The sequence below is a fragment of the Pelobates fuscus genome, chromosome 3, assembly GCF_036172605.1.
Source record: "Pelobates fuscus isolate aPelFus1 chromosome 3, aPelFus1.pri, whole genome shotgun sequence".
NCBI lineage: Eukaryota > Metazoa > Chordata > Amphibia > Anura > Pelobatidae > Pelobates > Pelobates fuscus.
Genome location: NC_086319.1, coordinates 397,650,665 through 397,664,671, shown reverse-complemented (window position 1 = coordinate 397,664,671; position 14,007 = coordinate 397,650,665). Strand labels below are relative to the sequence as shown.

General features: G+C 39.9%; 1 protein-coding gene across 1 annotated transcript in view; it reads left to right on the top strand.

The window, feature by feature from the left end:
- Positions 1 to 14,007, top strand: part of LOC134601892 (uncharacterized) — a 43,800-nt gene that overhangs the window by 11,899 nt on the left and 17,894 nt on the right. The window contains exon 3 of the mRNA XM_063446397.1: positions 5,470 to 5,811. Coding sequence (XP_063302467.1) covers positions 5,470 to 5,811 — 342 coding nt within the window. The remainder of the gene's footprint in view (positions 1 to 5,469; positions 5,812 to 14,007) is intronic.

Here is a 14,007-nt window from a genome sequence, read left to right as displayed (position 1 = left end):
ATTTGATAGTCAATGAGAGTCCATAATGCCATGTATTCTAACAAAATTTCCAGGTCCTCTGTCAGAAAAACAGACCCAAAACATTAAAGAGCCACCACTATATTTATTTATATTTGGACATTAGGTACTTTTCCATATGGCTTCCTCCCTCCCAGAGATGGAAGAAAGGCAAGCAGTGACACATTGCAGTATGGCAGGGGAGAAATCCGGGTAGGAGAGGTACATCTAAATGTCATCAGCGTACAGGTGGCATTGGAATCCAAATGAGGTAGTACAAAGAGAAAATAGAAGGGGACCAAGTACAGAGCCTTGGGGGACTCCAACCAAGACAGGATGAAGGGAGGAGGTATCATTAGAAGAGTAGACACTGAATGAGCATTGGGAGAGATAGGAGGAAAACCAAGAGAGGACAGTGTCACAGAGACCAAGTGATTGAAGAGTTTGGAGAAGAAGAAAATGGTCAACAGTGTCAAAGGCTGAACGGATGGAAAGTAACTATGATCGACTGAAGCACACCACTCTAAAGGATTTGTTGGAGAGCCGTGGGGGGACTGCCAGCAACTGACCTAGGAGGGAGCTGGATCAGAGCTTCATCATGGCAGAACCCCCGGGTACTGCCAGAGATGAAAAGACCAGGATTATAAGAAAGAGACTATCACTATTCGGGCCAAATCCATCCGAAGAGAGGATACTACGGATAATTGCCGACGTAGATGCAGAAATACTGGCATCCAGGGAGCACAAAATCCGCAGGATAACCGCTTAGCATGCCCCAGAGCCAGCCGTAGCGCCAATGGTCCCCATCAACACTGGGAAGAAAAAGGTCTCCTTCGCAGCTTTCAAGCAGTTCCAGGAAGCCGAAGGGGAATTAACGAATCCCTGGTGGATTTCGAACGCCAGTGTGCCCTCCACCAGATACCCACAGACGAATGGGTCACCATCCTGTCCGGCAAGCTATCGGGGCAAGCATCCGAGGCATTCCGGGCACTAACAGAGGTGGAGATTCAGCAGTATTCTCTGGTTAGGGACTCTTTGTTAAAACGGTATGCCGTTACCCCAGAGACCTACAGCCAACAATTCCGGGAACTGAAAAAGAAAAACAATGATACACATATGGAATGGGCCAACCGGCTACACAGAACCACCACCCACTGGATTAAAGGGTGCCAAGCGGTGTCAGCAGAGGAGGTGTTGCAACTCTTCCTCCTAGAACAATTTTACTCGGGAATTGACCAGGTCCTGAGGGAATGGCTGAGGGACCGGCAACCAACCACCCTAAGTGCAGCCACACGGCTAGCCGACGAACATACAGATAGTCGGCTCCATGAACCCAACACAGCAAGAACCAACTCCCAAACGGAACCCCGGGACAATTACCGAACGACACCTCGACCAGAGTTTAGGGCTCAAAGGCGCATTACCCTACACTATCTCGTGAGTGCAATCTTTGTGGGTTAAATCCAATTATTGTTAATGTACTTCACTATGTGTTTTATATTCTTTTTTTTCTAGTTATTCAGCTGTATCCCATTTTTTGTCTATATCCATACTTATATTTGAGGTTCGTTTGGGGGAAACCTCTTGGGAAGCTGTATCCATCTTATACGCAGTTAAGTACCTCTGCATATTCCTACCATTAAGTTGGTTAGGTGTACTTGTGTATATATATTTTTTTTTGTGTGCATTTTTTTCATTTTCATACATACACATATGACAAAGCCAGGATAACATGTCACCGGTGTCACGAACCTGGCCACTATGCCAGACATTGCCCTCTCAATGCTGATCGACCATTGTGGAATAACCACAAACCTCACATGCCATCAGCCCCTAATTGAAAACCTATGGCTCTCTGGGTGAACCGAGAGTCGCCCTTAGAGGAATATTTAGGGTGACTACATGAGGCCAACCCGGTATACACAGCTTCAGAGGATAATCGCCAACACCACAGGCAGGAGGTGCAGCTGGATGGTTGAACAGCGCAGGGATGAAGAGACACCGGCGCTACCATCACTTTGGTTCAGGGCCGTTTGATCCCGGAGCACAAAAGACCTGGACAGATGGTAGCTGTTTGGGTAGCCGGGGGGAGGGGGGATGTCTACCGTTTACCCACTGCTAGGGTGCATTTGAACTGGGGAGCCGGAGAGGGTCATGTGAACGTGGGGATTATGGCCAACTTGCCCACGGAAGTATTGTTGGGCAAGGACCTGGGGCCGATGACATCTGCCTGTGCCCCATCCTACACTGCAGGGGCACATCCCGTGACTACTCGAGCTCAAGCCAGGACAGAGCGAGATCCTTCACCAGTGCGGGAGACTCAGGTAAGACTACCCCAGACTGTGACTTTCCCCTAGCCCCCCGTCCCATGGGATACCCCTGAGATCTTTGGGGAGGAAACTAAAGCAGATTCGACTCTCCAGAAATATAGGGAGAAAGCCGAGGCTGGGACTGGAGGGTTAGATAATGAGATGTTCATCTGGGATCAGAACAAGCTGTATAGGTTGACAGAAAAGAAGGGAAACCAAAAACGCCAGTTAGTTATTCCGAACCGAGATCCTGAAGATAGGGGACTGTGGCAAAATCCAGAAAAAAAGTGGAAATGTTTAAAAGACTCGTCTTCTAACTTAGAAAAGGAAGCACTGCAAACAACAATCAGCTGGTAAATAAATCTCTCCTGTGGATATAACCCTAGAGTGGAATCTCCACATTGTTCCAGGGTTACCTAAACACATTGCAATGGATCAAACGGCCTTGGTCATTGGCTGGCAGTACCACTATCTCTTTGCCCTTCAATACATCCTCTGTCCTGCCCAACTGGTTCTTATATGGGCTTTCTGCATTTTCACTCAATAAAACATCCTTGTTCTGGCTGTGCAGGTGATGGTTCATCTCAACACCAGTTAGATGAACCAACAGTCTCCCTCTGCTTACTTCTTCCCTGCAAAGTATGCACTTTTGAAAATAGCATATCTCCAAAGCTTTTAAAGTGCTTTTAAAGTGATCCAAAATTTTGCTTCTAAGTTGGACTTCTCCTTGACAAAGAACCAGTGCCATTTGCATATCAGACTGATCCCACCCGAAAGGTTGGTTCAGATCCGAAACACGGGATGGCCTGCATTTTGGATCTGGACCGCCCTTTTGGGTGGGATCAGTCTGATAGGCAAATGTCCTTGGTTCTTTTTGTAATGGCACAAGATGAGCTAAAACCAGCTTGAGATCTGAGCGGGGACCCACCAAAGGAAAAGCTAATTGAGCTCTTGTCCATTCTCAGTACGCTCTTGAACCTTTCTTTTTTCTCTCCCTATTAATTTATTAAACAAAACTAAAGTGTAAGGGCTTGTGTGGGTGCTGTGTTTTGTGTTGACATACTGTGTATGTGGTGTTTTTTGTGTTATGGTGTATGGTGTTAAACTAAACTTTAATTAAACATTTTTTTAAAAATGCTGCTAGAATAACAAACTAGCTCAAAAGGGAAAAATAACTATCTCTGACTAGTGTAGTGTACTGCAAAGTACAAAGAAAACTGTATTACAGTTTAAATTCTAGTACAGGCAATATACATTTTAGTCGAATTAGCTAAAACCATTCTAATAAATCAATCAAACAAAACTACTAAAGTAAGTTCATTTATATTAACTGCAAAGCGAGCACACAGTCAGTGACACAACAATTAGTCACTGAACTAGTACCTAATTGGCCTACTAGCATAGAACTGCTGCAAAAACAAACAAACAGTGGAATTAAGACATTCAAACGTTATATTACACCCTTAGATTAGAAAGACATGTGTTAAAAAAAAATAACAAATAGAACAAAGGTGTTGACATTAACAGCTATATCAAAACAGATAGTTATCATTTTCCTTCTTGGATTAAAAATGTGCCAAAAGTCAGTTTTTCATATTATATAGAAATTGTCCTGAGAAAGAGAAATTTGAAGAACAAGTTACTGCAATAAAATAACTATTTTTAGAAAAAAAAAAGTACAATCAAGAGGATAGAGAAGTTAAGGTGTTAGATAGAACACAACTTATACAGTACAAATAAAAAATGATAATAGATTAGATTGTGAGAAATTTGAACAAATGATTCCTAGTATTATGGACTTTAACGAAAACTTTAGAATTATTAGAAATATCATAAATAGACATGCATGTTTTAACTCTTAACCCAACTTAAAAAAAAATATGGTGGGTGAAAAGCCCCCCCAAAAAACATGAAGCAAAAAATTAAAAAAGGGATTAGTTGTTAGCTTTGTTAGAGAATAGATTTTTAAACATCATAGTGGAACCCTATTGGGGGAAGAGGTGGTTTTTCTTCCATGAAAACAGTGTTTGGCATGCAAAGCTAACTCCTTTAAGTAAAAAGAGGCAACGTTCCTGACCTCTAGCACTTCAAATCTTTGCTATCTATTGTAACTCAAAAATGTGGGGATGACCACAAGGGCACTGAAATCAAGAGTGCCAGAACACATTAGAAATATTCCCATTTCAGCACACTTGTCTCTGTGCCATCAGGGAGTACCCTTCCTCCTTTCATTTATGGCTATTTAAAAAAAGAGGAAAAATTGGAGAGATGGTGAAAACGTATGCGAGTTAGAAAAATCTGATACCAAATAGATTTTGTTTGAAATACATACGTTGGCGGCAGGTTTGTATTTGGATTTTGAGTTAAAGATATTTTTGTATATTTGAAGGGTAATGGGATTGGTGCATTTACACTTTTAAGTGCACTGGTTGTTGGGGATTTAGTTAATTATAAACATACACATATACATTATATATACATATAAATGAAAGAATAGGTACACATATTATCATATTGTCTTTTTCTTATATAAGGGCAAAAGGAATATATTTTGATGGTTTAGTCCTTAAAGGACTGCTATAGGCACCCAGACCACTTCAGCTTAATGAAGTGGTCTGGGTGCCAGGTCCCCTAGGGTTAACTCTGCCTGCTGTAAACATTACAGTTTCAGAGGAGAGTCCACAGCGCCGAGAGAGCCCGGTGCTGGAGAAATTTAAGTGTTTAACCCCTTCCTCCAACTTCAGCCTGGCGGGAGTGGGGCCATGATGGTGGGGGCACCATCAGGGCACTATAGTGCCAGGAAAATGAGTTTGTTTTCCTGGCACTATAGTAGTCCTTTAATCAAGATAATGCTTTATATACCTTATTGTGCAATATATACTATACTATGAAGTTCTTAGTTTTATTTTGTTAGATTTAACTCTATCCTCAGTCCTTACTTTATATTATAGGACATAATCACATATGTGAGGTTATTATACGTAAGCACTGTGCGCACTTTACTGTTTTTAATTGTTTGTTGTTTTAGAAAAGTTAATTTGATGAGAATCAAGAAATCTAGAGGAACGCTTTCTCAATAAAAGCAATTTCATGCACACCTCCCATACCTTCAGAAAATGATATTGATAAACCTCACTTATATTTACTATTTTCTCTTTCTCAGATAAGAATTCAATGACTATTCACCAACCGCAGTATATTCCAGCACTTTCTGGTGACACAGTGATCATTCCTTGCAACTACTCAACTATTGATGGCTCCAGTATCTCTCTATCTAATGTGCAGTGGTCCACTTGCAGTGATAAGGGCTCAGGACCATCACTTTTTAACAGTTCTGATAAGAGACATAATTCACAATTCTCTTTATTCGAAGAACTGGCTCATTTACAAATCAAGCAAGTCAACATTTCGGACTCTGGGTTTTATTGCTGCAGAGTGGAATGGAATAAGACTGGAACCGTTTATTCAACTCAACGAGTCAATGGAACTCAACTCATAATCAAAGGTATTTATCTTATTTTATTCTTTAATTACATCTAATAGAATGAGGTTGAATACAGACTTGCAGTGAAACATTGCATAACATTCAGGATATTTTAGGGCAATATATATATACAACAATAAAGAAGGGTTTAACTTAGAGAAGGCTGAAATGTATTCACCTAACACAATGTTCTGTGATCTCCTTTGTTTTTCGCAAAAAAACCAAAACTTAGGAGGTCTGAGCTGGCCAGGATACCTTCGTTATATTAAATATTACTATTAAAACCACAGATTCACAGCCAACAAACAGTGGGTATATATAAAATATTATATAATTACAAAAATACATATTGAATGTGTAATATCAATTACATTGAAGATAATAATATTTAGTAAATCATTGAAACAATATGAAAAGAAAATTAGATCTCCAGGTTTTGCCAAATTATATGTACATTTAGATATACTTGGTTCTCAGAATAAAGACACTCCTTCTAGGGAAATCACTCAAAAAATAAAAGACTATCAATAGGCATTAATAAATAGAGTTAACTATATGTTGGACGGGTTAAAAAGGAAATAGTATTACAGGGCTAATAGACCTGACAGACTCATGTCTAATAAGATTAAGAAAGATACATCAAATAAATATATAACAAAGGTTAAAGATAAAGGGGAAATGATGATTTATGATTAAATTGGAAAAGCTTTTGAAGAATTTTAAAAATCCTTGTATAACCTACCATTTTCTCCATCTGTAAATACTATCAATGATTTTCTAAAAAATATATAATTTTCACAAAAAAAAAAATTCAGGACAAGAAGGGCTTTCTTTTTATACCATTATTTGTATCATGTTATATAATTTGCTTTAAAATAAAATAAAAAATATGGTGAAAAATGTAATAAAAAAATACATTTTTTTTTACTTTTACAAATCTTTTATTTATCTTTTGAAATAGATTAAATGTTTTGTCCTGAGTTTAAAAACACAGAGCTTTTGCTGTTTCAAAATATACATTTTTAAATTTATCAATAGTGACATTGTAACACTGTTATCTGTCATAAATCTCTGAATCACACCTCACATGTACATAATTTTATGTACCCAGGGTATTCAATATGGGGTATGTCCAGTCTTTTTTAGTAGCCACTTAGTCACAAACACTGGCCAAAGTTAGCATTTATATGTGTTTGTTTGTTAAAAATGCAAAAAACTATTATGGTATGCCATCATGGGGGCTACTAAAAAAGACTGAACATTTGCAATATTTTGGCTTGTCTACTATTGCAAATGGTATGCCATCATAGGGGTAATTCTCATTCCTGCACTACCATACGCTCTCAAAGGCAACATAACCAACCTGGAAAGTGTCAGTGTAAAAAAATAGAAAATCAAGCCTATATTTGACCCTGTAACTTTCAAAAACACTATAAAACCTGTACATGCGGGGTACTATTTTACTCAGGAGACTTCGCTGAACACAAATATTAGTGTTTCAAAACAGTAAAACGTATCACAACAATTATATAATCATTGAAAGTGCCTTTTGAAAAATGCAAAAAAACATCACTTTTACTGACAATATCATCGCTGTGATATGCTTTACTGTTTTGAAATACTAATATTTGTGTTCAGCAAAGTCTCCAGAGTAAAATAGTACCCCCAATGTACAGGTTTTAGGGTGTCATAGAAAGTTACAGGGTTAAATACAGTGCTAGCAAATTAAATTCTCTGGACTTTCGGCCTGGGTTGTCAGGCAGGGCCCTTAAATTGCAATCAGTAAAATAACATAATTATGAAAAAATATTACATAAATATGCATGTAGAATATAAATATATACATATTTACATATGTTAAGTCTATTATTTATGTACTTTTGTATATGGATATATATATATGTTGGAAGGCCATTTGGCCTGAATTTGTGGGAAGAGTTATGACCCTTTATAAATTCTACCCCCCTATTTACCTTTGCCGTTCAAGCTGTTTTGACTTCCATAGTTGCCTCAAACAAGCAGCAGTCTTCTGCAGCTCCTGCCGTCCTCCTCCGGGCTCGTCCACCGGCTTCCCCGCGGTATTTCCTACTCATTACCCGGCTATCGGGCTTCCGGTCACAAGACCGGCACGCACACATAAGCATCAACATGGGAATAGCGTTCGGCTATTTCCCACGTTCGTGCCTAAAACTGTGGGGATAGGCTCCCTAGATATATATATATATATTACTTACCTGTTCATGTAATTCCGCCATTCGAGTACTTCTGCATTCGTGCAGCTTTTTACCGACCTCAGAGTACACACACTTTCGTTCTTCTTTCGTTAAAATTTTTTACCGAACGCTTATACTCACCTTACGTTAGACGAAACACGTACGAACGGCTTTGTTACTAGCATTTCATTTTTAAAAAATCTATCACATGCCTATTATATCCTATTATATTCCTCTTGCACGTTCGTTAGCTGAACGCATGAGGTTTTAAGAATTTTTATTTTAATATTTAAGTATGTTCCTCTATGTATTAATTTATAACATATGTTCACGGTTCTCCCTACATTTTCCCTTACTCTAAATGGCATTATTCGCCACTCATTGTCACAATTAATTATGCATATATTCCCAGGGGTATTCTCTTAAAGACACAGTTAACCCCTTTACGGTTTGTTTTTTCCTCTCTCAATGGGCTGAGTCCCATCAAACCTCTTAAATTTACCAAGCTCCATGCTCACTTTTTTTCAGTAGCTCTTATTTCTAAATCTCTGTTTATATTGAAACACTATACTCAGGTTCCTTATTCTTACTAAATGAAAAATGTTTTAGGTTGTACTACTCTTTCTTCAAGAAGACTCCAGGAGGTAGTTCCAGTATCCCGTGTCATGGTATCAGGTAAAAAAAAGTTAAAATGTTACGTTTCTCCTGAGGCCTCATTTCAGCCTCCATGGCCCTTTTTTACAATACCCTCCCACCTCCCAAAGTGGGTTCAAAACTTTAAACACACCAGGTTTAAAGATGCCTTACTCTCCATGTTACTATTATATTAAGTGTTAATTCTGTTTTAATTTCTACATATCATTACTTAGACCTGCACCATTGCGCAGATTCACTACGCCTTCAACGAACATCAGGTTACCTGGTTCCCGACGTTTCAGTAGCAGGTATCTTTAAATTTTACTCACTACAATTACGTCCTTCTAAGGCTTCACTTCGCCTTCATATCTGTCACAAAATACTGCTTAGTTGTGGGAACCTAGGGGCTTGTCTCAAAAACTTTTTTGGACCAACGTTCAGGTCCCTCTGATTACACAGGTGTTTACAATACAGTTTTACTGTTACACACCATTCCATACGTTCTACATTTTTACACTTGGCATACCAGTGGCACGCCTCAGGCCTACTAGCATCTTTCTTACCCCTAGGTTCCTGGACTGGACCTGTTCTTCACAGTATATAAAGACATATATATTGAAGTCGCCCTACTTCAGGCAGCTACTCATCTGACACAATTCAATATTAGAATCGATTGGTGTCAGATAGATACTGAGTTATTCTGCCGTCATTTTGCTGGTTTGAGGCCCCCGTCTTGTGCCTCTTGTGGTTCCACTTCACACTCCACCGATCTACGCCCTGGGGACGCAGACCCTTCCATTTCCACTTTCTTACTCCACCACCCCCTCACCCCACACCCAAGACAGGAAGGTGTCCAAAAAGACAAGCTGGGCACATTCTTGGGTAAGGTGCAGTTGTGCAATAACTTTAACACAGGCGTATGCAGTTACAGCGCATGCAGGTTGTTGCACATCTGCTCCATATGCTTCAGAGCCCACACCAAGACCATGTGCCCGACCCGTCTGACACCTAACAAATAAGCTGGTTTATCACGCATCAAATCATACGACGACACCACGTCCAGACGATGTCCTATCCCGTTCACAACCTAACCCGTCACGGGGGGCTGCTTACTTGCACTCCAAGTAATATTTCGTATCTTTTTCCTTTCCCTCTAGATCCAGGAGTAGTTTCTGTGTAATTTTGTTGTAATTTCCCTGCATTCTACTATTCCAGCATGTAGGGATACATGGTTAAGCACCTCATTTACTACACCTCCTCTACTTAGCTGCTAACACTCTTTCATGCTCTTAAATTTCAGGTCTCTGGCCAGGCTCCCCCTCCAGCCCACCTCCAATCAGCCGGGACACCATCGTTCCTGCGGCTAACCCTGGTTCAAACAAACTGCTCCATGCACAAATACTCATGCACCTCGCATTGTCTCCCAACACCACTATCTCTTACGCTAGGGCACTGACTATATTTAACAAATTCACAGCTGAATTTTGCTTACAAGTTGACCTTTCCATCAAAACCATGGTGGCTTTTTCCTCCTTTTGCCATTTACACCTAAAACTTTCACATAATACCATCAAACTCTACCTTACCAGAGTACAACACCACAACTTCCCTAACCACGCTCCTTTTCTTTCTTCCTACCCCATTGAAAAAATCCTCAAAGGTATTTTCAAGGTCACAGTCCCTCCTAGCACGACTAGGCTACCAATAGACGGTCCAATATTCCGACTCCTTAGCGACCTATTGGACAAATCCCTGTTTGACCATAATACTAATTTAGTCATGAAATCTGCCATCTTTTTGGCTTTCTATGGTTTCCTCAGACCTAGAGAGTTCACCGTGATACGTCAAGGAGACACAGTACGATGCCTCAAACTTTCTCAATTAAAGAAATTAGACGACCATTTTGTATTCTCTTTGCCTTCTACCAAAACTAATCACTCTGCCTATCCCACTATCATTCCCCTCTTCCCTAACGAGAATTTGCGGTGCCCTGTACATGTTCTGAATATGCTCCTGGTTTCTCACCTCACGCACTCACCAGATACTCCACTACTTCTACTCCAAGGACACCCACTCACCACAGCTAAATTTATGTCACACATCAGAACTCTATTGTCAAGGTTAGGCTACAACCCAGCTTCCTACTTTGGTCACTCATTTCGCATTGGAGCAGCATCATCAGCTTCAAGCACTAACACTCCCGTACACATCATTAAGAGGCTCGGACGCTGGAAATCCTCAATATACAACTCCTACATCCCTCGAAAGGGAGCTCAGACAGGCTTTCAGAAATCTTGCAGTTTAAACTTGCAATAAAGTGTGTTTACTTTGAATTCCTTTTTGCCCTCTTTTTACAGGCCTACTCATACATTGGTTTAAGCACACTTCAACCAACTTTGCTTTTCCTCTACATCCCATTAACATAATAGAGATTACGAGCACAAGTTGGAAGGCCATTTGGCCTGAATTTGTGGGAGGAGTTATGACCCTTTATAAACCCTACCCCCTACTTACCTTTGCAGTTCAAGCTGTTTTGACCAAAACCACCTACACCCTCCTTTACACATTTCACTTTGTAGGCCCTCTTTTTACAGGCCTACTCGTACATTGGTTTCGGCACACCTCCACCAACTTTGCTTCTCCTCTACATCCCATTAACATAATAGAGATTCCGAGTACAAATATATATATATATATATATATATATATATATATATATATATATATATATATATATATATAAACAAATGGAAGCTTGGCACTCTCCTCCAAAAATAATTAATTATATCACATGTGCCTGGGTGCAAATTGCTGCCGTCAGATATATATACTCATAAATGAAAAAAATCAAAATGCACTCACAGGTCTTCGAATTAGTGGACAAATTGGTGCTTTATTTGGTCATCAAAAAAGTGTACAAAAATCAATCGACGTTTCGACCCTGCCGGGTCTTTTTCAAGATCATAGAGTACATGACAGTACTGTGTTTATATATCAAATACAAATCTAAAAGAAAGTGCACTTACCCAATGGTGAAGTGAGGAGGAGTGAGTCTGTCCGTTACAACCCGGAAGTGATTGGAAGCCGTATAGGACGTCACGTGATCGGGACGTCGGGCGGAGTCAAAGTGGTTGCCGAGGCAACAATATACACAGAACATGATTACATGCCGGGCACAAGTGAAGCATTAGGGAGGACTAAGTGAAAACTGCTGAAGGGTCTACTTAACCCTGATGCCAGAAAAGAGCACTGGTAGACAATAACCAGTGCTGTGCAATACTGTGCGTGGTGTAAAAAAACACACAAGTGATAAAGTGTAGCCACCAAGTGAATGCAAAGCAGTGAAAATATATATATACATGACATCCTAAATAAAATGAAATAAAATAAAATCAAGAGCAGAGAACAACATATATTCATACATTGCTGTATATGTAAGATTTGTGCAAGGGTACTGGATCTTGCATGTTCTATGCACTAAAGCATATTATAAGATGTACTAATAAAATGTTAGTACTAATGAGTATGTACTGGACTGCACAGATGACACTGACTTGTTCAACTGTATACATGTACTATCTGAATATATTTCCTTTCTAGAGGACTAGGATGATCAGAAGGACGACCTACTAGATATCTAACTACCCACAAATAGAATAATCTGAAATTCCATGTAGACAGAAAAAATAAAAATAAAAGAGAAGTAAATAAAATAGATGACTGGAAGCCACAAGTAGGAAAATTTAGCATAGTACCTGATATAGACACACGATGAACTGAAAAGCATGTGATTGCTGTATACAGAAGGAAAAACTTGTAGTATATAAAGAAACAGCAGTAAAACATGGGTCTAATGTATATGAAAGCTAGACTCCAGCCACAAACTAAAAAGACACCTGTCTCTAAATATTATCCTCAAAAGGATTGATTCCTCAAAAAATCATAATTATAGCATGCGTATAGCATGTGATTGCTGTATACAGAAGGAAAAACGTGTAATATATAAAAAACAACAGTAAAACATGGGTCTAATGTTTATGCTATAATTATGATTTTTTGAGGAATCAATCCTTTTGAGGATAATATCACATGCTTTTCAGTTCATCGTGTGTCTATATCAGGTACTATGCTAAATTTTCCTACTTGTGGCTTCCAGTCATCTATTTTATTTACTTCTCTTTTATTTTTCTTTTTTCTGTCTACAGATGTGATCTTGATAAAGACCCAGCAGGGTCGAAACGTTGATTTTTTTGTATATACCACAGATATGTATTCTTTGGGAATGCAGTAAATAGTTTTGCACTATTATTAAGACCTAGTGTGCTCCCTTTATTGCTTTTTATATATATAACGCGGGATTGCACCTAGGCTTATCTATATTTGAAAGTTGTTTGATAAGTGTCAGGGTACCTGTGGTCTCTACCTCCGAAAGAGGTAGAGACTTAGCTGTTCCTTCATCCAGACGGTCTGATGGCTCCCTTCCCCGCGGTCTATCCGGTCATGCAAGGCCGGCCGCGAGGGAGTGACTGCCTTTTACAGCATCTAGGCAGGAAGTTGTCATCAGGACACTCCCCCGGAACAACCTGTCAGTCAATTGCTGCAGGACCAATCAGGACGCCTAGGAGGCGTGGTTACTGCTCTAGACAGGGTATTTAACAGAGCTTCTTTCATTAGCTCATTGCCCTGTCGTGGTTCTAGCTTGTCCTAGTCACTCAGTGCTTGTGTATTCTCTTATCCCGTTTGGTTTTGACCCGGCTTGTTTACCTTACTCTGCTTATCTCTGTTACCCTTGATTCGGCTTGTCTCTCGCTTACCTGTCTTCTGTTACCCTCGACCTCGGCTTGTCTTTGACCATTCTTTACTGTACTACTTACGTTAGTCCGGCCATTCTAAGGTCCGGTATACGTATCTGGCTACTGTTTGTACTCTGCGTGTTGGATCCCTGTCCCGATCCTGACATTACGACAGGGCCAATGGATCCTGCAAGTACAAACAGTCAGCAGGCTTCTCCTGATCCTAGGTTTTTAGCCATGGATCACAGAATGGATCAGATGGCGCTTGTGCTACAGGCTCTATTATCTCAAGCCAATAACCCACCAGAGGAAATACGTAATACCCCTGTTTCTCCTGTCGGTTCAGGTCTAGAGGTAGCCACAGTGGGTGCTTCTTCTCACATTACCCCCCCAGTACGCTATGGTGGGGCTCCTGAGAAGTGTCGTGGTTTTTTAAACCAAATTAGTATCCACTTTGAATTGCAACCTTGCTCTTATCCTACAGATAGGGCAAAGGTAGGATTTATTATCACCCTACTTATTGACAAAGCTCTGAGATGGGCCAACCCACTATGGGAGAACGAGAACCCATTAGT